This window comes from Ipomoea triloba, chromosome 10, assembly GCF_003576645.1.
Source record: "Ipomoea triloba cultivar NCNSP0323 chromosome 10, ASM357664v1".
Taxonomy (NCBI): domain Eukaryota; kingdom Viridiplantae; phylum Streptophyta; class Magnoliopsida; order Solanales; family Convolvulaceae; genus Ipomoea; species Ipomoea triloba.
Genome location: NC_044925.1, coordinates 22,685,964 through 22,709,241, shown reverse-complemented (window position 1 = coordinate 22,709,241; position 23,278 = coordinate 22,685,964). Strand labels below are relative to the sequence as shown.

The 23,278-nt window shown below is 35.4% G+C and overlaps 2 protein-coding genes, 1 long non-coding RNA gene and 1 other non-coding gene across 4 annotated transcripts; 3 read left to right on the top strand and 1 right to left on the bottom strand.

Moving 5' to 3' along the window:
* Window positions 1-3,847: 3,847 nt before the first annotated feature.
* Window positions 3,848-8,337, bottom strand: LOC116031698. The gene is made up of 4 exons (XR_004100639.1): window positions 8,172-8,337; window positions 5,467-5,653; window positions 5,253-5,336; window positions 3,848-4,444 (listed from the first exon to the last, which is right to left on the bottom strand). It is a non-coding gene; the product is annotated as an uncharacterized LOC116031698 (long non-coding RNA).
* Window positions 8,338-8,423: 86 nt separating this feature from the next.
* TRNAG-CCC lies at window positions 8,424-8,494 on the top strand. Its single transcript has one exon. It is a non-coding gene; the product is annotated as a tRNA-Gly (tRNA).
* A 3,151-nt stretch (window positions 8,495-11,645) lies between these two features.
* On the top strand, window positions 11,646-18,190 carry LOC116033692 (glutamine-dependent NAD(+) synthetase). Its single transcript, XM_031276450.1, has 14 exons — window positions 11,646-11,735; window positions 11,815-12,037; window positions 12,346-12,648; window positions 12,934-13,157; window positions 13,349-13,452; window positions 14,150-14,284; window positions 14,494-14,662; window positions 15,174-15,309; window positions 16,179-16,317; window positions 16,512-16,688; window positions 16,826-16,993; window positions 17,251-17,346; window positions 17,436-17,564; window positions 17,720-18,190. Exons 2-14 carry the CDS (start codon window positions 11,844-11,846, stop codon window positions 17,936-17,938), a joined length of 2,193 nt encoding a protein of 730 aa, XP_031132310.1. The 5' UTR covers window positions 11,646-11,735; window positions 11,815-11,843; the 3' UTR covers window positions 17,939-18,190.
* A 541-nt stretch (window positions 18,191-18,731) lies between these two features.
* On the top strand, window positions 18,732-22,646 carry LOC116033707 (beta-amylase 1, chloroplastic-like). The gene is made up of 4 exons (XM_031276476.1): window positions 18,732-19,430; window positions 21,067-21,277; window positions 21,368-21,484; window positions 21,586-22,646. Exons 1-4 carry the CDS (start codon window positions 18,910-18,912, stop codon window positions 22,381-22,383), a joined length of 1,647 nt encoding a protein of 548 aa, XP_031132336.1. The 5' UTR covers window positions 18,732-18,909; the 3' UTR covers window positions 22,384-22,646.
* The last annotated feature ends 632 nt before the right edge of the window (window positions 22,647-23,278 follow it).

The window sequence follows — 23,278 nt, the reverse complement described above, 5'->3', positions numbered from 1 at the left end:
TAGGGGAGAGAAATATAAATATAAATATAAATTCATAAATATTACAATACAATAATCATGCAGCTGCTGATTCCACTAACTTCATAACCCCAATTTAAAATTTTTAATATATTTATTTTATTTTATATTAATTAATATATATGGACACAACTAAAATGGACTCATTGAATACAGCCATACTTCAATGATTGCCACTCTTTCTGTGGGTGTCCAGAATCTTGCAATGGACCCTTTCTTGAAATTAGGGTTTAATTTTTATTTTTCCAATTTCTTTCTTTTTTAATTTAATCAATCATGATTTGATTACACTAATCATCCATCCACCCCTCTTGATTTGTTTAAGAAAATAATACCCTTTTAGCTACTTAACCAAATTATTGTTAAACCACAATTTTTTTATGGCTGCATTCATCAGTCTGATCCACTATGCATATATAAAATTATAAAAGATTTTATTATTGAAGATGGGTGCATTGAGATAATCTAAGTTCCCAAGAAAAAGCCAAAACAAAAGAGGATTCAACACAAAGGTGCCTAAGATCCTAAACATCAGTCATGGTGCATGCCTTAATTTGTTCACTAAATCCAACATTAGTGACAATATCCTAATTAATCAATTCTTCCTTTTGTGTGTGAAAAAAGAGGGGTTAATAAAAAAGAATTCTTTTTAAAATTGTTAGTTTCACAAGTTATTCATAAATGTTGAACTATTTTTATTGATTGAGTTAAATTCGTTCATTATTGAAGTTGATAACATTTTATAAGATAATGAAACTCATATATGACTGTCTTTTATACTAAATTTTGTATCATTTATCTAATGTGATTTTATTTTTCGCGTTTAAGTGATGGCTACAAAACTTAAGGAAATATGTTACAAGCTATATCTAATAAATTGATAGAAAAGTTTATTACATGTATATGATGATGTTGGAGGGTGGATAGAGTAAAAAAAAAATCTTGTTATTAATTGGTTTTGTTAGGAGTTAGTTTGTGCAATTTTTATTTTTTTTTTTGGGTTATAGGAAAGCCAGTAGGGCTACAGTCAGTACCTAAATTTATATTTTGAGTGAAACTCGCCTTGTGACTCGGCTCTAGCCAGCAAATGAAGGAGTTAAACCAGTTTAGATTGTTCATGGCTAACTAGCTCAAACTAAGAAAATCAATAAACAGTTCTCACAATAAGTTAAATTTAAAACTTTATAATTACTAAGCTGATTGACCAACTTTGCATCATGTCTTAGCAATATGATGCCACAAGTTATGCCAAATCAAATGATAGAATATTTGATATAAAAATTTTAGTGCAAATGATAGTATGTAGTGTGACTGGAATATTATCTTCTGGAAGGATACATTACTTTTTCCTAACATTTGTAGTGTTCATATATAAATCAAATCAGATGAGAAATTGTTTGTTAAACAAGTGAAACTAACACATGAAATTTGCTGGAAGCTGACTGCCTAATCCAGTCAGAAAGGCACTAATTTAAAAAATCAAAAAACTCAGAATCAAAGATAATGTTCAGAGAGAGAGAGAAAGATGAGCTCCCTTAGCTCCCGCAAATTATATCGTGGACCGTGGTCCACAATGCATTGTGGACCGCGATCCCAAAACGACGTCGTTTTGATTAATGAAACAGACGGATGAATTCGCGCCACACACTTTCTTTTTATATATACTGCACTTTCTTTTCATATATACTGCACTTTCTTTTCAACACAACTGCAGTTCCCTTTCAACACAACTGCAGTTACTTTTTGATATAACTACAGTTGTATATTATCGAATGAAACTATAGTTATATCAAAAAGTAACTGCAGTTGTGTTGAAAGGNAGAGCAGTATATATGAAAAGAAAGTGTAGTATATATGAAAAGAAAGTGAGTGGCGCGAATTCTTCCGTCTGTTTCATTAATCAAAACGACGTCGTTTTGGGGACCGCGGTCCACAATGCATTGTGGACCGCGGTCCACGATATAAGAACTGCTTAGCTCCTAATAACCCTTTCCCCTTACTTTCCACAAAACTTTTCTTCTTTCTATGCGCATTCCTAAAATTAAATATTCATTTAGTGGCTTCTGCATCGTTCATTTGTTCATATCATATAGTACACATGCCAATCTCCAAACAATTAGGCTTTTTCCTTCCTTGGTAAAGTGAATTCATATTCTATGGTCAATAGTATCTATCAACCATACCCCACAACCCACAAACCCCCTAAGTAATTAAGACTTAATTAAACTTAGCTTCTTAATTGCCATTTGCCAACACAACAACACTCTCGTAGTATATTTCGTTGTACATGCTCTTTTTAGTGCGATTTATCTCTCATATGTGACTTACAAGCTATTACACAAGAGTAATTAATGTTTATCTACTGCATACGCTTAAGCAATGGTTGCGAATTTTTCTCTGTCTTCCATAAAATAGTATCTAACAATTACAAAACACACCTTACAAACCCCAAGTAATTAAGAGTAAATTAATTAAGCATCTTAATTGTACATGGTCTCTCTAGTTCTTAATGCAATTTACCTCGATCTCCTATGTAGTTTACGGGTTATTATACATGAACAATGTTTATCCAATATAGTACACATGAATCGTCAGATAGTGGCTATGAATTTTCATCGACACCCAAAAATAGTATCTATCAACTATATACCTTACAACTCACAAACCTTCAATAATTAAGAGTTAATTAAGCATCTTAATTGCCATAAATTATATATGCATGTATATATGAGTTGACGTCATGCATCCACAAAGCTAGGATGTGCCCACCCTTTTGTCATTTCATGGGTTTGATGTGATGTGGACAAAAGATTAGTGAGTTTAATGAAGCAAACTCCACTGACTCAGCAACATTATTATTATTATTATTATTATTATTATTATTATTATTATTATTATTATTATTATTATTATTATTATTATTATGTGAGTTGATGAGCACTGCCATTAGTAATCAGTGCATAAATTAAAGCATTTGAAGAATTGACATCACTGCTTATGGCACCAAATCTCTTGTACCTAATTTAGGGGATCAACTAGCTGGGTATGTATTAGACTAATTTGGATTATGATAAGTTAGTGGTTTGAGCTGTCACAAGATCATTTATGATGTGTCAATAGAGCATGGGAAATCATCCAAGGACCAAGGATTAGAGATAAGTATTCTTCATGCCAACCAATTATATATCTCATAAAAGAAACAGAGATTTGAAAAAGATGGCACCAAACTGATTCTTATTTCATCAAATGGAAGGTTTCAGTTACAAGGCTAAAATGTTATTTATATCAAATAATGTTTTTTTTTTTAATCAGATTTTATAACTTGTGAAAAATGTAAAAGCATAATATGAAATTTGATACAAATAATCAGAGTATGTATCTTCCCCTATATATCTTGTACGAAAGAAGTTGTCTAAAATTATCTATTACAAAGTATATCTGTATGGTACTACTCCGTATTATATAACCATTGTCAATAGCTAAAGGCTGCCCTCGTTGAGAGTTTTCAATTTGTAATCTTATAATTACCAAGTCAACATTTGACTAACTTAGTTGGGATTTGTCCCGTTAATATATACATACCGACTTACATTTTTTTTTGGGTATGTTTGAAGAGGCCACACATTGACTTACATACATTTATGTATAATTATACACAAATAAATAAACAATACACACACAAATGACATATATTTATTTACTTATTGAGGATATTAAAGTAAATTGATCAATATAACCTAAAATATAAAATCAAACATATATATAAACTCTTCGCAATCTTCTTATTTTGTTACTCATAATTTTATTATAGCAACCCAATTGCAAAAGATTGATAAAGAAGTGTGCCCAGAGAGAGATTTTTGCTAGTATTATTAGAGATTTTGTAGTCAAAAACCTTGTAGTTTAATCTAAACGTACAAAAGTGTGTGTGTGTGAGAGAGAGAGAGAGAGAGAGATTCCAAATATGAAAACAACGTGACAGTAGAAGAGATTCCATAGAATGGGGTGGCAAAGATTGCCATTTTTGTGTGGGTGGAGCTCTGAAACAAGCGTTTCTTGATTTTGGGCATCAGATGACTTTCACCCAAACAAGATTAAGTTGCTGCCATGAAAACGTTGTTTCGGCAAAATTATAGTGATAAGATGCAGAAGGTAGTGCGCAAGGCACTGGGTGGGGTGGCCACAGACTCACAGGACGAAATTAAAGAACATGCTTTGGCTTGTAGTGCTTCCCTCCCGTGACAATTTACAGAACAGAACAGAGCATATGAAGTTTCATCATATTTGCTTCTGCTGCTAAGTAAATGTACATACTATTCTAATGTTCAACCTCACTGGTGGGTGCAGGGTGCTCCACTTTCAAGTTTCAGCACTTTACCCTGCAACCCCATCCACACCCATCTGGATGGATTCATGTAGTCTCCACCTACAAAAAAGCACCACCAATAAACACAGCAGTTAAGTTTTACAGAAAGGACCACTTCTCTCTCTCTCTCTCTGCAATTCCAAAGAAAATTTTGCTTAACTTGACCAATAATTGTGGCTGTGCAGGCATCATCAGTTTAAAAAAGAATGACATAAATCTGGGTAACATTCTTCAATAAAGTCAGTAAGTTTTGTTTAAGCTCTAATAATTGTAAGAAACCAAACATTTGCACTCAATTGCGATTTTAGCCCAACCTTTCATTTTTTACAATTCATACCAACTTTTTTCATTTTCATCAAACCCAACTTTTCATAATAATCTTATTGTCTACCATTGTATTTTAAAAAATTTCCATCCAGAACATCTTTTTCCATAAAATTACCAAATTCAACCCTCTTATTTATTTTATATCTTTTCGGATCATTGTTTCTAAATTATATAGCACTCTTAGGAATGATAATAACTAAATGATTGAACTACAAAGGTAGAAAATAAGACTATTGTGAAGGCAGCAGATTGAGTTAAAACTGACCAGATTTAAGAACCCACTAAAGTTGCAAACAAGAAAAAAAAACATTTCATATAAATTATAAAAATTAAAAAGGGTTGCTAAAAATGTAGTTGTTAGCAAAAGTTTGGGTTTTTTATTATTAATTGGTTATTAGGCCTTTTTTAAGTTTGGAAATTAAATTGACATTATGAAACTATCAAATGATGTAATTAAGGCTGGTTTATTAGGGGTATACAGTTGGCCACTACCTCCATGTTAACCATTTATGTCAGAAGCCAGAACTTTGATGCATTGTACCTGTGTTCTTGTAAGCCCCATTAGTTGTCCTTCTCCACCTCACAGTGGTCTTGAGCCAATGATCTTGCCTCTGCTGATCTGAACCTTCAACAACCATTAGGGAACTCAATATAGAAAAATCCACATGACTTAAGAGTTGTCAAAACAATGCATAAGATAAATAGATTCCAATTTACTTTTTTGAATAATAATTAGAACAAGTGAGGTACTTTACCATAGCTGTTCTGCATTGTCAAATAAGATGCAAGTGCTGCAGGCAAAGCTGGCCCTTTGAACACACTGAAAAGTTACGAACTGTCACGTCACCCGCAAATTCACACAGCACGAAACAAGGATGGTCCCTCGCGTCAAGTAGTTTGAGGACAGGAGAGGCCTCCAAGCCCAGGGCTATCAGTTCCTCTCTGATGTGAGTACAACATGAAGAAAAAGAGATATAATATTACATCATAAAATGTAGCAAAAACTAATTCATTTATGATATGGCCTTAAACATGAGCACCACACTCAATAGGACCAGGTAACCTAGCACAACAAAGACTTGTTATAGAAAAAGTAATATGGATGAAATTTAGCATGCGTAGGATAAATTTCAGTCCACGCTTCATCTGTAACCTTTTTTTAAAATCTTTTTCTAACATTTTTCAATGGGATAAATCAATTTGAGCTTATGTATCAAATTGGGTAAAGCGCATTCTAGATCATAAGTCAGGAAGGATGCCTCAATTACTATGCAAACAGAGTCTCTTAGAAGGTGGAAACTAATATGTACAAGGCAAAATAAATTAACTAAATCCCCCACGGAATGAAGTTTGAGGCAAATGGCTTTTTATTCTAGTATAAAGCTTTCCAATCTACAATTTATATGTACAAATGCCCTAAAACAATTGGAAGATTCAAAAAGTCGAAATGATGGCCTTTATTGTAATGAAAGTAGGAATGTTTAGTAAGGTTTTTCCAAAGGCATCTGCTTGGATAACTTGATGCATTACCATTCGTTATCCAGCAATCAAACCATTGTCCAATTTCCCCAATACTTCTTGTAAGGTTTTAGAAAACATATGAACTCCTTTGTGTTACTCTGCTATCTATTGCTCACATACAAAAAATAATTGTACTCAACCAAAAACAGGAGCCAATAATCAGACCTCTTGGACAATGATGGAACTTCTTAGAATGTTTAGATGCTTTATTCTATCTTGAAACTCAAGGTCAAGCTCATCAACAAAAGCAAGGAAGCTTTTCTAGCAGTGAAGAAACCTTAAGTTTTATATTTTAAAAAAAAAAACCAAAAAAAAAAAAAAAAAGACAGAAAGAAGAAGAAAAGTAAAAAAGAGATGATAGCTTTCTAAACTGCTGACATGAAATCACACACAGATTACAATTCAATGCAGATGTAAATGCAGTCAAGGGCCTGTAAGCAAAACTCCTCAGTTGTCCCTTCAGTTCCACAACCACTCTGAATACAAAACCAGAGATTCAGAAATTGGAACGACATAAATAACTTGTAAATTCATCATAAGAGCTTTCAGTACAGGCAAACTTGAACCACCAAAAAATTCAGACCCAAAATGAAGGTCATATCTAGAAAACCAATTGGTGGCTGTCAGGAAAGATAACTTCCCACAGAGAAAAGATAAATAAAGCTAGATATAAAATAATGAATTAGAAAAGGTAAATGTAGGATGAAATTATGTCAAACATGGAAAAAATGCATGTGTGTGTGTGTATACAAACACAGATGTACACACATATTTATCTATATAGACATATGTTCCCTTAGTAGCAAAATATTTCTTCTGGATAATAAAACAAACAAGAATAAGGGCACAATCAGAAATGATTTTTGCCAAGATATTTAGCAACAATTTATTGGATTCCTTCACAGAAGAAGAGCAGCAGAAACCGAAAAGATCCCAGATGCCAGTGTATGACTGGAAAAGGAAGACCAGGTGTCCTATCAGCATCAGGTGTGGATTCATTATTTGAATGATCTGGTCAAACATTAAACACCTGCAGACTATTCTTGTCCTTTTAGTTAAGCTAAAGCATAGACAACAGACAGACAAGGAAGTTAACATGGAAATCAGATTTATGAGCTTATCAGCCCCCCAGCTTAAAGAGAGGGCACTAAAGAAGCAGAAACCATGGCCCTGTTTCACTGTCAACAGCCTGGTGGCAACAGTCTTCACATTTCAACCTAATAAATAACAGGTGTGTCACTCCAAAGAAATCAAAACCCATAACTCTTGCTGAGGTTTAGAGGAGATACACAACCCCCACTTCTTCTCCAGGCAGCCCAAAACAGTCAATAAACAAAAATGAATAAAATCGTGATACAATCTACACCATCAAAAGCCTCTACTTCAGGGAACAAGGTAGCAGGAATCAAGGAACCAAGAAGCAAGATTTTGAAGGGGAAAAGGGCGAGGCTGTATATCATCCAAAAATGCCTCCGGATGCTGCTTTGCTCCAAGGAAAATGGGGCATAGCCACATAGGGACGCTGGTAATGTCTAACAACCAAGTTTCGAATGGTCTTTTTGTAGTTCCAGTTTATCAAAAATCATAGCAATTTGAATATATAGGTCGGAAAACCAGAGCTAGAACAAAAATATTGCTTGATGTTAATTCAATCATTATAGATTCCATGATTACAGCAATGCGGATGTAGTCATGGAGATGATATGTTGTACTCAACAATGATCAATGCTCAACAGGGATCAGATTTAATTGTACTCAAAACAAATGCAATAAATAATAAAAAATACAGTAATATGCAAATTTTGAATGCAGTTTATGCATAATCACAGTAAACCAGACTTTATGCATAATCACAGTAGACCAGACTTTATGCATAATCACAATAAACCAGAATTTATGCATAATCGTGTGAATGAAGGCCAATTTCTTTTTTACTTACTGAAGTAGCAAAAGCGCAGAGAAAGTTGTGAGGTTGTTCGTCGTCAAGAGAGGAGAGTCGGAGATGGCGTACCAAATCATAAACCTCGGAAGCTAAGGTCTAAGGAGAAGCCTACCGAACGAATTGGCTATACGGCTTTAAGCTCATCTATGAAGCGGCGAGTTCGCTGACAGCAGCATCAATGGAGCTAACGAAAACCCTATGTTCACTTTTACATTCTACTAATTACATTTCTAGACTGGACAACAAAAAGCGCATCTGGTGTAGTGGTATCATAGTACCCTCCCACGGTACTGACCGGGGTTCGATTCCCCGGATGCGCATTTCACTGTGTATTTTTTTTAAGGTTTTTGTGTCACTCTTTTTAGTCCTAAGATGGGAAAATAAATGTGCACAATCGCACAAATGCATATAATTTCTCATCACATAATACATTCAATCAATAAGGAGTATCATTTATTATATTCACCAAAATAATAATAATAATAATAATAAAGATTATCATTTGATTAGTAGTTTCATCAAGATGTTTAATTCCATGTTAAGCGTATAATTCCTCGTCGTTCTCATCTATATACGCGATAAATGTAAAGAAATCCCTACAAGTGATTGTTTTGGGTCGACGAGGACGAAACACCCTCTCTCGTGGTCAAGGAAGAGCTAGAAACAATGGGTTTCCATGAGTTTTCGACGATTTTGGATTTCACGGTGGTGCCTCCTCCGAAAGTGGAGGTGCCACCCTAGTTGAGAAGCACTACAAGGGAGTGAGGAGGCGACCCTGGGGCAAGTTCGCGGCGGAGATAAGGGACCCTGCTAAGAACGGGGCTTGGGTGTGGCTGGAGACATATGAAACGGCGGAGGACGTAGCGGTGACCTATGACAGGGCAGCGTTCTGCATGCGAGGAGCTTGTGCCTTGCTAAATTTCCCGCTTAGAATCAACTCAGGTGAACCAGAGCCAATTAGAATCACAACCAAGAAGAGACTGGCGGTTTCAACAGATTATTGGTCATCCACCTCGTCTAAAATGATGAAGAAGGCAGGTCAATCGGTAAAGCAATCAATTGAACAAATTAGTTCTTGTTCTTTCCAAATTTGAAAGCCCTATGTTTCACTTTTAAGTTCTAGTAACTACGTTTAAAGATTAGGAAACAAAAAGCGCATTTGATGTAGTGGTATCATAGTACCCTCCCACAGTATTAACTGGGGTTTGATTCCCTAGATGTGTAGTTTGTTGTCTGTTTTTTTTTTAGCATACGATCGATACTTTGGACAAACCAACGTAATCACTGTGTACTTTATCGTGTTGCCTTGCTACATATTTTAGCCAATGAAGTTGCAACATAATAACTCATAAATAAGGATTATCATCTTAGTAATTTCATCTTAGTAATTTCATCAAGATGTTATAATAAACTTCAAACTTTTAGATTGGCGGCGTGAGTGAGGTTGAGGTTGACATCTCTAGTTTGCTAATTGTACACTCATCCAGTCATCCTCAATATATCTTGTTTTTATTTTCTATTTGTTTTTTTTTTAATCTTATTTAATGGAATTATAATATATACTTTAGTTCTCATTAATGGTATTTTCATGTAATTTATTCACTCGCTTAGAATATTTGTTCCCCTCCCCTACTCAGCTAGTTATGATTAACTGAAACAATTTACACCATCAAATATCATTTACATTCCTCACTTTCATCATTTTTCTAATCCAAACACAATACCTTATTTTCTTTGCACTTTTCTTTCTCATTTTCTCTCATTCCACATTCTACCAATTTAAATACAACATAAATACCTTTGGTCTAAGTGTAAAAAAATGGTGAATCAATATATTAAATGTTAGATGAAATAACCAATAATAATATTAATAATTTATCTAATTAATTATTTCAAAATTTTTTTTTATCTAATTAAAAAAGTTGATACAATAGGTATTGCCACTTTTAATTTGATCCTCTAATTATTATTCACTTTTCACATTTGGTCCACAACTATTAATTTTGCCACATTTAGTGTATGTGTGTGTATGCTTTTGTTGTAATATATTTGATTATTTTAGCCAAATCTCTTAGCAATCACTCAACTTTCTTATGTCTAGAGCTATTATAAGGGCAAAGTATGGACAAAATTTTCCTTGTAGCAACTCTGAATGAGAGAAATTTTACATTTTTCGGCAAATAGTTGCTAGACGTAGGACCAAGTATGACAACACAAATATACATGTGTACCAAATGTGTCAAAATTAATAATTGAAGATCAAATGTAAAAAAAAAAAATGAATAATACATATGAAATTCCATTGTTTCTTTTACAACTATTATCTTTGGTGTGAAATTACTATACCACAGTCCACAACCATAAGTGCTAAACAATAATATTACAGGTAAAATGAACAAGTGGAAAGAAGTATGATCAAATGAACGAGTTTAAAAACCAAAGACCTTGTGATCAAGCGGCATAGTTGTGGTCCTCTCAAGTAAGAGGTCAATAGTATTCAAAAAAAAAAATGAACGAGTTTATATTACTAAGCATAGAGCCTTACAATAAGATCCAAATTTGAATTGGTTAGAATGGAAATGCAAACTTAAAAGTTTTTCATTTTCCATCCTTCCACCTCTCCAATTCTATGGTTTTTCATAAAATCCTCTATTTTTTCATTTTGGTAAACTCATTTTTTTTCTTACATTTTTATACATTAAAAAAATGAGTTCTCTAAATAATAAATATACTTTGCAAACCAAAGAAAAACAAATGTTCCCTGACCGCTCTTACTTGATAGGAAAAAACCATTAATTTCAAATTAAAAAGTGATAAAAGATATACATATAATATATATGAATTACTTCGTACTTATTTTCACTTTATTATGTTTTTTATTCGTTATTGACGTGACATACATTAATTGATAAATAAAGAGTTAGATTCATTTTTTCTTTTTCCTTCTTTTGATGACGAGAGACACCGATAATTACTACTCGATGATGTATATAAAGTAAAATTTTACTTTTATGTAATAACTTGTAAATTAAATTATATTAAAAAATTATGTACAAAAGATTCAACTAAAAAAGTGTTGGTAAGTATTGAAGTCTTAGATACGGAAATTTTCACTTCATTTTACTCGTTTCTAATCCGTCGAACAATTAAAAATTCAAAAATACTAGATGCACTTCCAAAATCATACTCCCAATTGTGTTCAAATTTGATTGGAGGATGAAAAAAAGGAGAATTGACAAACATCATGGTCCCCTATTAAATTGATCAATCAAAACATGCCAACTCATATGAAGTAAAAAATGTGAGTGTGAATTGGGAATACATGTAGAATTATTCTTAAAAATTTATGCATAACCCGTCAAACGGGTCAGCTAAGACCCAACTCGTCAAACTTCCGGGTCTAGTCCGACCCATCAAACGGTGCACGGTAGTAGAATTGGACCATTGGGTTGAAAGTTGAAACAACCGCCACGTACTGTGAAATTATACCAACGGAATCAAATTCCATCTCAAGATTCTTCCAATCCAACGGCTAAAAATGATCTTAGCCTCGCGATTCGTGTAACATCTCCAAGGCCATACATATATAAAGGTCCATTTCTATGCATGCGGTGTTGAGAAATTTAAATTTTTTTCGCAGAGCAATTGAAGCCGAGTGAAGAAGAAAAGATGAGGCTGTTGAAAGTGGCGACGTGCAATTTAAACCAATGGGCTATGGATTTCGACTGCAATATGAAGAACATAAAGGATTCGATTTCTAGGGCTAAAGCGGCGGGAGCTGTGATCAGGCTCGGCCCCGAGCTCGAAATCACTGGCTATGGCTGCGAGGATCATTTCCTCGAACTCGACACCGTCTCTCATGCGTAAGCTTCTTTGAATCTCGCTCGTATTCAGAAATTTTCAGATTGTTAGAACTGAGCTGAAAAGTAAGTGAATTTTAGTTACTCAGTCAAAGCTGTGTACACTGAAACAAGTCTGCGTCCCATTAGAATTAAGATAATGTTGATAAATAGATATTAAAAAAAAGGAGTTTTAGTGCAAGGAGATGTTAATTTTGTTCTTATATTGGTGTATTAAAATGTTACTCCGTACTTTAATCTGCATAGTAAATTGTTGATTTGCGCTACCTTCAGTTTTTACAAAGGATGCTCATGTTCTAGCAAATTTGCAGGTGGGAGTGCTTAAAAGAATTACTACTAGGTGATTGGACAGATGGCATATTGTGTAGTTTTGGAATGCCTGTTGTCAAAGGGTCAGAGCATTACAACTGTCAAGTATTTTGTCTTAACAGGAAAATATTAATGATACGGCCCAAGATGTGGCTAGCAAATGATGGAAACTACAGGGAACTTCGATGGTTTACCGCATGGAAGAGAAGAGATCTTGAGGATTTTCAGCTCCCAAGTGAAATTTCTGAAGCTTTGTCTCAGACAACTGTGCCATTTGGCTATGGCTATATCCAGTTCTTAGACACGTAGGTTATGTCTATCCTTTCTATTTTTCTTCACAGTGATATTAAATATTCATAGATTTTGATCTAAGATTTTAATTTCACAGAAGTTATGAAATCCAAAAATTTTCAATTCATAAACTGTTTCTGAGAGACTTCTCTGCCTAAATGCTTCTGAACATATAACTAAAACAATGCCTGATTTATAGTAGCATTAAATCTAGTCCAAAGTGAGGCATTTGGTTAACAGGCACCAAACTTTTGACAGAGCTGACACATCTAACGTGTTGGAATAAATGTTTCCCTCAGAGCTGTTGCAGCTGAAGTTTGTGAGGAACTTTTTGTACCTTCACCACCCCATGGTGAACTTGCATTGAATGGCGTTGAAGTGTTTATGAATGCAAGTGGAAGTCATCATCAATTAAGAAAGCTTGATCTTCGCATTCGTGCTTTCATAAGTGCCACGCACATGCGTGGAGGAGTATACATGTACAGCAATCAACAAGGATGTGATGGCGGTCGGCTTTATTTTGGTAATAGCATGCAACCTATTCACTTTTCAGTTTAAAATATCTCTTGTTTTGATTAAACTTATTGATATTTCTTTGTAGGATTTTAGTTCCTTATTTTAGTGCTTTTTACTCATTCTACTAGCAATTCTGCTCTTAACTATTGAGTTATGGAATTAGGAAAATGGCCTATTTGATTATTTTTTGTTCTGCAGATGGATGTTCTTGTGTGGTTGTGAATGGAGATCTTTTAGCTCAAGGTTCACAATTTTCTCTGAAGGATGTTGAAATGGTGTTTGCTGAAATTGACCTAGATGCGGTATGGTGCAAACTCTTAATTGAAAAAATTAAAGCATGGGTCTACATTGTAAAAACATGCCTTTTTCCTGTGCCTAAGTTCTTATATTCTGATTTTGCATTGCCAGTAACTTGTATGATACAATGCATGAGACACATTCATTAATCATTATATTCATTTGCTCTTTTCCATTCTTCAAGTACTGTTGTATTTTGTTATTTGTTTCTTTTGTATGGTTCTTAATGTAAAAAAAATGGCATTTAGATTATTTATTATTTTGTGAATAATGGGATGCCATGGAACTTGGACCTCCCTTCTTACATTGTAATTAGAAGTCACGGATTTATTTGATAAGAGTTGAGAAGGAATTGAGGTGGCATTTTGATTTATCACTTGCTTGCACTCATCTGGGTTTCATGAGTAGCTATGGGAGACATTCAAGATTGTCATGTATTTAGTGATATGCCTAAAATGCATATTCAGTATAGTTTTTACTAGATAAATCAGTATAGTTTTAAAAAGCTAAATAAAGCTTGATTATTGTTGCTTTTATTTTACAAAGTTATACTAGTTGAATGTTTCTACCTAATGTATGATTCTAAAACATCTTGCTTTTCTGTTGTGTTGCAGTTGGAATACATTATTTATATGCTGTTTATTAATATATTATACTGTTAGCTAATCGATTACCAATTTTTCCTTTTGCTTTATATGCTAGGTTGCTAGTCTTAGAGCATCTATCAGTAGTTTTCAAGAGCAGGCTAGTTGCAAACCAAAAGTTTCTGCAGTAGTTGTTGCTTACAAGCTTTGCCAATCCTTTAATCTCCAAAGGTCACTATCTAGTCCTCTTAAGGTAATAAGACCTCTTGCTTTCTTGTTAAAAGGCCATTACATTTGTTTTTTCTTGTAATGTTTCATCTCTCTGTTTGCTCAAATGTGTTTTTTTCTTTTCATCTAGCAATTCTAGTGGTTGTCTAAGCTGATTGGCTTTTGCTACAATCAGCCATGTTTTAGCTTCCTCAATCAAAACTTTGCATAGTCAGCTTTGCTTACTGTTTGTAGATTAGGTATCACTCCCCCGAGGAGGAAATATCTCTTGGGCCTGCTTGCTGGCTATGGGATTATTTAAGAAGAAGTGGTGCATCTGGTTTTTTGCTCCCACTTTCAGGTGGTGCAGATAGTTCCTCTGTTGCCGCAATAGTTGGATCAATGTGTCAGCTTGTAGTTAAAGGTACTTTAATCTCCCTTAGTCCCTTTTCATCTGAACATGAATCTCATATTATTTTATCACCCCATTTTACAGTCTAACTGAATAGTCTTTGGTGAAAAGTTTGCTTTTTAATGATAAAAGTTGTGCTAAACCTGTTTATTTTGGAATTTTATTTGAATACTTGAGTTTGGTTTGACCTGTTTAAGTGAGCCGAGTATGAAGATCAATGCTTCTCTTTTGGGTAATAAATTTGAGGGACGGGGAATTGAACTTGAGATCTCTTGTACTGAGTCTTAGGCTGATACCATGGACTACAATTACATTAATGTATGCTCACTTTTTGAAAGACCCAAGCTTCAATAGCAGGGTCAACTGCTCAGCTTGACTAACTCAGCCTAGTGAAAATAATTCAAGTGGTTTGAGAAGTTTCTTCGCTAGGCATTAGGCAACCAGGCCTCCCAATTAATGTAGACCTGAATGACTGTTGAATGTAGAAGTACTTATTAATAAGAAAAATGCATGTGATATGCAGAAATTGCAAATGGGGATGAACAAGTCAAAGCTGATGCTATGCGAATTGGCCATTACACTGATGGAAAGTTCCCAACAGATAGCAAAGAATTTGCTAAACGGATATTTTATACAGTTTTCATGGGATCTGAAAATAGGTATGCTTTTAAGACTATTGTGCCTTTGCACCTTACCTTACTATGTATTTAAGAGTTCATGTGTTAAACATCTAAGTTTCTTATCTAATATAATGATATTGGATCTAGATTAACCTAGGTAATTTTGAATTTTGATATGTTTACAGTTATACTTGCCCAAAAAAAGAAAGAAAGAAAGAAAGAAAAGAATTTACAGTATTAAATCTTTGCAGTTGCTTGCAAAATTGCGCTGGACTTGGAATTAATTTATACATCCTTGTTTTGGTCAAGCAATTCTGTATTAAACCACCACTAAAAGTCTAAAACATCATTTATTTATTTTTGGTAAGTAATGATTTGAGTCATTAAAAAAAGAAAAGGCATCTAGGAGATGCTTAAAGGAAGAACAAACTATAAAGAAAGTCAATAACAATAAAAATATTTATTATTTATGAACTGAAACCAATTAGGGTGGAAATGTTGGCAGATGAACTAGGACAGAGCCAACTCTACTTTGTGCTTTAATATAAATGGCCCTTCAATTAGGAGACAAAGTGTGAACTGAAATTACTTCCAAATTTGGTGCAGTAGCATCTTTGACTCAAAACTCTTGGAATTCATGTTTATCTGCTTTCCTTTCCATATGTTCGGGACAAGCAGTCCATTGATTAGTAAATTAATTTTCTATCAAAATAAATGCATAAAAACAATCATCTAGATCGACAAGTTGTCAGTACTAATCAAATATAGCAACAATGGCCCTGTCAATTAGGTTATAGTGCACCAGAAAATGAAAGCAAAACTGTCAAGTGTCTTCTTTTGTTTGAATTTTAGAATTCATTGTTTCAAACTGTCCTCATCTTGGTGATTCTGTGTAATGTTTACAATAGTTCTGAAGCCACCACATCTAGGGCAAAGCTTCTGGCAGATGAAATTGGATCATGGCATCTTAATGTTAGCATAGATGTAGTGGTCTCTTCTCTGATCTCTTTGTTTCAAACACTTACTGGGAAGCGTCCACGCTATAAGGTATAATGGTTGAAACTTCATTTTTGTTGTTTATTAACTAAAAGATATCTTAATAGCAAGTATATTTTGGCCAATAGATAAGTTGGTATTGATTGGATGTTCAAGCATTCTGGGAGAACCATTTTTAGTTCACTTATTTGACTAAGGGACCTTCTTTATTTGACAATATTGACTTACTGATTCTTCATTTCCAGGTAGATGGGGGATCAAACACTGAGAACTTGGCACTGCAAAATATTCAAGCTCGAGTCAGAATGGTCCTAGCATTCATGCTAGCATCACTCCTGCCATGGGTTCATAGTAAACCAGGTTTTTATTTGGTTTTGGGTAGCTCCAATGTAGATGAAGCATTGCGTGGTTATCTAACAAAGGTGAACCACATTCTTGTTTTATTTGTATTTTGGATGGCCAGAATCACCTGTTAATACTCCATAACATAAAAATGGCATGCACTTAATGTATTGGAAGCAACGTACCAATGTAATTTTTAACTCTCTGCATGTTGCAGTATGATTGCAGTTCAGCTGATATAAATCCAATTGGAAGTATCAGTAAGACGGATCTTCGAACATTTCTGAGATGGGCAGCCATTCATCTTGGTTACTCATCCTTGGCAGAAATTGAAGCAGCCCCTCCCACTGCTGAATTGGAGCCTATACGATCCAACTATAGCCAGGTCTTAGTTTTGGCACACTAGTTTTTTAGTCATTTGTTCTGGATACTTCTTCCTGGTCTTTTGTCACAGTTATGGGCACATCTATTGGTCATATCTGCATTTTATTTATTTATTTATTTTTGAAATCCATATCTGCATTTTATATGTTCATTGCTACTAGAAGGTTTTTCTTGACTGCTTGTTGAATGTAAGCACAACAGTTCCAATCTGAATATGAGTTACATTATGTGAAGTCTGATGCTATTTATGTGAAACAGCTGGATGAAGTGGACATGGGAATGACATATGACGAACTCTCGGTTTATGGAAGAATGCGCAAGATTTTCCGCTGTGGGCCTGTATCAATGTTTAAGGTTTGCGCTTTATATGAAGTATATATTTTGAACCTTATTTTGTGTTTCATAACTATTATTTGCATCACGAATTAAAATTGGCACTGCAGAATCTCTGTTACAAATGGGGTACAAAGTTAACGCCAAAGGAGGTGGCTGATAAAGTAAAGTATTTCTTCAAGTACTATTCCATTAATAGACACAAGATGACTGTGTTAACGCCTTCATACCATGCTGAGGTACCTCTCCTCATTAGCCTGCATTTACTTCTATTCTCCAGTTTTCCAAACTGAAAAAATAAAGAATTTCTTCCGTTAGTAAATGCACTTGTAATTTCCCGCCTAGTCTATAACTCCAAAAGCCACTCAATACTCAACCGTTTTGTATCGTGCAGAGTTACTCACCAGAGGACAACAGGTTTGATCTTCGACAGTTTTTGTACAACGTCAGATGGCCTTACCAGTTCCGCAAAATTGATGAACTTGTGAATGAGCTTGATGGTGACCGGGTTGCCATTACACAATCAACTGCCCAGGAAACGGCAGATGTCACTACAGATGGTGGCATGGGTGTTGTGGCAGCAGGTGCAGGCAACCCAAGAGCTGGTGTTTAGTTTCAATTATCTGAACCTTAACTCTCTAAAACTTGCACTTATCGGTTCTCAGCCATTTCTTTCCGATTAAAGATTTGACCATACGCTTTGCATTCTGATATAGTGTAACATGTACTTACAGCATTTCTACTTCCTCATTTACTCGGTTGAAATAATTATTACATTGATGAAATGTATGAACCAAAAGTGTATGAATCAAAAGTTCTTTGTTTCTTGAATAAAATTATATCTCTAATTTCCACATCTTAAAAATAATTGGGTACATATTTTTTATTTTTAAAACTTTTTTGAGTGACCAGAAACCTTCTCCGCTGCGGGCAAGTGACCAGAAACTTGCAGTAACTACTCGAGGGTGTGCATTGGTCACTAAAAAAACTTCGTCTTGTGTCACTAGAAAATCCCGTTTTGTGACAGTAGCTAACAAAAAACTTCAAAGCTATTCTAAGTTGTTTATAGTTGATCGGTTCAAATCATGACGGCCAATAGTTACTTTCATTAAAATTTGAATTTGTAACATTGTGGTTACCAAGTTAGCAATCTGATCAAATACATATTCAAGTATAAGGTGACGTGAATGTGATTATGATATCAAATGTGACTCAAAGTTTAAGCGGATAGTGATATAATGTATTATATATATTATTCATATATTTAATTTGCAATATTATAGTCCTTACTGAAAATGTATGGACCCTATTAAGTTGTGGTCTATATTCACCTCTTGTTACTACTGTACCGAGAAACATTTTTAATAATTAGAAAAAAAAAATCAATTTTCAGAAAAGGAATTGTGATGGGGATTTCACCTGAACATCGTAGAGAGTAGAGACTAGTGAACAAACTCTGTTAGGCAGTTTCTTCCGCCTTTCTTGAGTTTCTTCTTCAATTCTCACCCAATTCAGTTATAAGTACTGGAACTCATAAAGAAAATCCATTTGTACAGAGAAAGAAGCATTGAAATCTCCTTAACAATGGCGATCGCTTCGCCATCCGCTCCGAGATTCTCGTCGTTCTGCTGCTGTAGGGTCGGCCCGGCCCGCGCGGCTGCTTCTGTAGGACTATTGTCGCCGATCCACACTCGGTTCCCGGCTCGGAAGTTCACGTTGTACTCAAGGCTCGACTCGTCTTCCTCCGCGTCTTCCAATGGCTCCGACGGCGATCTCCGCTACGAGCTGCTGCACGGCGTGCCGACGTACAATCGCCGGCGCGGCTCGTCGGTGTTCGTGACCCTCCCGGTGGACGCCGTCAGCTCGCCGTCGGGGCAGATGACGAGGAAGAAGATCATGGAGCATTCGTTCAGGGCGCTGACGGCGATGGGAGTGGAGGGAGTCGTGATGGAGGTGTGGTGGGGGCTGGTGGAGAGGGAATCGCCTAGGGTTTACAATTGGGAGGGTTATTTGGAGATTGTGGCGTTGGCGAAGCGCCATCGCTTGAAGGTTCGAGCTGTAATGGCGTTTCATCAGTGTGGCACAGGGCCCGATGATCGCTTCTGGTTGGTACCATTTCATCATTTTACGATTTATTCTGTTTCCCACTTAGTATGCATAATAAACCAATTCAATAGATTATAAATCTCTGGTTGATGCGAACTGTTGTATTTCTAGTAATTTCTTATGACAGCATTTCCTAATCCTGCTATTGAGTTAACTTACTGGTGTAATAGCATCAAGCTTTACAATAGTTTATGGATTTCAGATTAGTGATTTAGGGAGACTTAGTTTTTTTGCTATTTTGTCTTATCATTGCATAGCTATGTAACTGTATTTCCCATTGCAAGCCCGATGATGCTCTCTAATGGGGGAAGGCTTGCAATGTTGGTATTTTTCATTGACTATTATGAGAAGTTGTAAACTCAGTGACAGCATTAGGCTTACTGGAGATTTTATAGTCCTACAAAAGTTCTTGTCTGGCAATCAAAGTAGAGAAAAGAACGATTTTCACTTTCAGTGGAACTTGCATGTAAGTAGGGGAAGTAAACTCTCTCTTACTGACTGGGGTAACTCAGCAGAACTACTCACCTCCTTAGCTTTGGAATTACAGCTACTTTTTAGAAGACCCTTTAAGCACTAGTGCAATGAATATTGTTGGGTTTCAATTACTAGCATGAACTAGTGAAAGTTGTTCAAGATTAATATCTAAGTCTAGAACTCACACACATAGTCAGTTGAAACACTTGGATTTATGGATTTCAGATTAGTGATCTTGGCAAGTAGTTTGATAGCTCTTTCTTATTTGGCCTTATCCTTGGATTAGTTAACTGTGTTTCTCTGTGGAAAGCTCATTTATTGTTCAATGACCTATCAGTATGCAATTGATATGTCTTTTGACTCTAGAAGCATGATCTTAGAATGCTACTATATGCTCAAAAACCTCCATTCTTTGGGGTGACGAGGGAAACCTACAGCCACTACCCGAGAGTGTGTACTGGTACCCCACCTTGTGATGACCCTAGCCGGCAAAGGACCACAAAGAGGTAAACCAACCTAGGTTGCCCATAGCTAACCGGCTCAAACCAAGAGTGTTGGGATTCGAACTCGTGACTTTGTTGTTACAAGTTTGTATCCTTAGCCATCTTGGCTGGGGTTACCCCCAAAACCTAGGCTGATGAGTGGTTTTGGTTGGCCATGTCATATTAAGCTAGTTCTAAAGTCCACAAGTCTTTTAGACCACCTTTCACTTGTTATCTTTTTGTGGTTGAATGCTCAAAGACATGCAACAATTTTTTACTATAGTTTCCAAACTGTCTTTGGATTTCTTTTTAACTATCAATTTCTGGAATATGGTGATTGGTCATCTGTGATTCTACTATTATTTTATGGATAACAAGCCTAGAATGCCCTGTTGATTTATGGATATTCCTTTGAGGGCCAATAAATCTCAAGTTAAAAGAAATGCAGGAACTCCAAAGTGAAATGTGACTTTCATAACTGAAAAATTAATTGTCTATAAGCTCCTAGTTCTGATTTGCTTGTAAAAAACAACCTCATCTTTCAGAGTTTATTGTATCAATGACAGTATTAAACGCATTTACTTGCTTAAAAGTTGAAATCCTTGAGCATTCCTCTCTTTAATGTGCTATGTTATTATGTGCGTTGAACCTAAAATTTGCAAATGCTTTTTTCTGCAAGGGTTCCTCTTCCTCAATGGGTGCTAGAAGAAATGGAGAAGGATCCAGATTTAGCATATTCAGACAGGTTTGGGAGACGGAGCTTGGAATACATTTCCCTAGGATGTGATGTTCTGCCTATTTTGCATGGACGATCACCACTGCAAGCATATACTGATTTTATGAGGCACTTTAGAGAAACCTTCAAGGCATTCCTTGGAACCACCATAACTGTAAGATGCTTGGTGTCATGCTTTTACGCAGTTTTTTATATTATGATACCTAGAAAAGATCTCTTAGATTGATCATGATATGATTCACAGGGGATTCAAGTTGGAATGGGTCCCGGAGGTGAGTTAAGATATCCTTCATGCCCTCCAAAAAAGCTAACAAGCGCATGGCGCTCGCGTGAACTTGGTGAATTCCAATGTTATGATAGGGTATGAAGCAAACAGTGTTGAGTATCCTTGGATTTTCAGAGTGAATGATACACATCTCTCCTTGAGTGCTAAGACTTGATTATTTTCTTCTTGATTGGCAGTATATGCTGGCATCTCAGAATGCTTGTGCTGGAGAAGTAGGTATGCGTGAATGGGCAAACGGTGGCCCTATTGGTGCTAGCAGTTTGATGCACGACCCAGAAAGCACAGAATTTTTCAAAAGTGATGGTTCTTGGAACACAGCATATGGAGAGTTCTTCCTAAAATGGTACTCGGGGATGCTGTTGCTTCATGGGGAAAGGATTTGCAAGGAAGCAGAGAGCATTTTTAGGGGTTTTGAAGTGAATTTGACTGGTAAAGTGGCGGGGATCCATTGGCACTATGGTACTCCATCTCACCCATCAGAACTAACAGCTGGTTATTACAATACTTCACTTAGAGATGGGTATTTACCTATTGTTCGCATGTTCAGTAGATATAGATTCACCGTGTGTTGTCCATGTTTCGAGATGCGAGATGCAGACGAGCAAAAGCTAAATCTAATGAGCAGTCCCGAAGGTTATCTTAGACGACTCTTACTTGATGCAAGATACTGTGATATTCCCCTGGTGGGTGAAAATTGGGCCACCAGTTTGGATGACAAATCATTCGAACAGGTGTTAAAGATGTCAAAATTCTACTCAGATGGTCTGGAAACATCAGACTTTTCGTTCAACTTTGTGAGGATGGACAAACACTTTTTTGATTCTCGGAATTTCGCGAATTTTACTCGGTTTGTGAGACAGATATCAGACACAAATACTATTCAAGCCAAGCTAAGTTTCGGGGATGGTGATATGCGGGTTTCATCTTCCTCTTCAGCCTCAACAGCTAACATGAAAGCAGTTTTCGTGTACTAGGAGGACACTTAAAAATCACAAGGACCAGGAACTTGTGATTCATTGTTCTGGAATCTGAATTGCAGCAGTGCAGTGTATTCTTTTCATTTGTAGTAAATTTTCTTCTGTGCATTGTATTGGGTTTTCCATTTCATACTGAATGGAGCAAAGAACAATCTGTTTGTAGTGTAGAACAGTCAACAGTGCCTTCCAATGATTTTGAGAATGGATGGCTGCCTCAGCTCCTCCTAATACTCTCTCTATGTTACTCTTTTAGGCTTTAATCTCTGTCGTATGCTCCAATATTCTGTCCACTCAAATCACTTCTAAACACTAAAACTCAAATCACATATTAAGAAACAAAAAATTATAGAGATTATGAGTTATGACCCACTTCGTCCTCTAAAGAAATTGAGTATGTCACAGCTACATCCACATTAGAAACTGAAAAATATTTTGTGCTATCCAACCTAAGGGTGAATCTATGTAGCACGGAAATGATAAATGGTCAAACGTCAATTTCAAAAAATATATATAGGAAAAAAAATGTATAGACATATATTTGCCAATGTTGCAAAAATTGTCCACTCTTTCTCAAGAGTTGTGTGGACATATATTTCACCAACTGTGCAATTGTGTAAGTGAAGGGCACGTTGGCGAAATTTAAGCCATTAATCTCGAAATTTAAGCCATTGATCTCAAGCATTTAATGGTTCATATTTGTTCAGACAGACTCATGGAAAAAATGTGGACTCGGCGAAATTTAAGTCATTAATCTCAAGCATTTAATGGTTCATATTTGTCCAGACAGACTCATGGAAAAAATGTGGACTCGTTTGATATATATATATATATATATATATATATATATATATATATATATATATATATATATATATATATATATATATATATA

What these genes read in the sequence shown, in the direction of transcription:
- LOC116033692 (XM_031276450.1), top strand. Translation starts at nt 11,844, where the DNA reads ATGAGGCTGTTGAAAGTGGCGACGTGCAATTTAAACCAATGGGCTATG. An exon ending in GTGTCAGCTTGTAGTTAAAG is followed by an intron (nt 14,663 to 15,173) that starts GTACTTTAATCT and finishes TGTGATATGCAG; the next exon opens with AAATTGCAAATGGGGATGAA. An exon ending in TACGATCCAACTATAGCCAG is followed by an intron (nt 16,994 to 17,250) that starts GTCTTAGTTTTG and finishes TATGTGAAACAG; the next exon opens with CTGGATGAAGTGGACATGGG.
- LOC116033707 (XM_031276476.1), top strand. Translation starts at nt 18,910, where the DNA reads ATGGCGATCGCTTCGCCATCCGCTCCGAGATTCTCGTCGTTCTGCTGC. An exon ending in GGGCCCGATGATCGCTTCTG is followed by an intron (nt 19,431 to 21,066) that starts GTTGGTACCATT and finishes TTTTTCTGCAAG; the next exon opens with GGTTCCTCTTCCTCAATGGG. An exon ending in TCCTTGGAACCACCATAACT is followed by an intron (nt 21,278 to 21,367) that starts GTAAGATGCTTG and finishes TATGATTCACAG; the next exon opens with GGGATTCAAGTTGGAATGGG.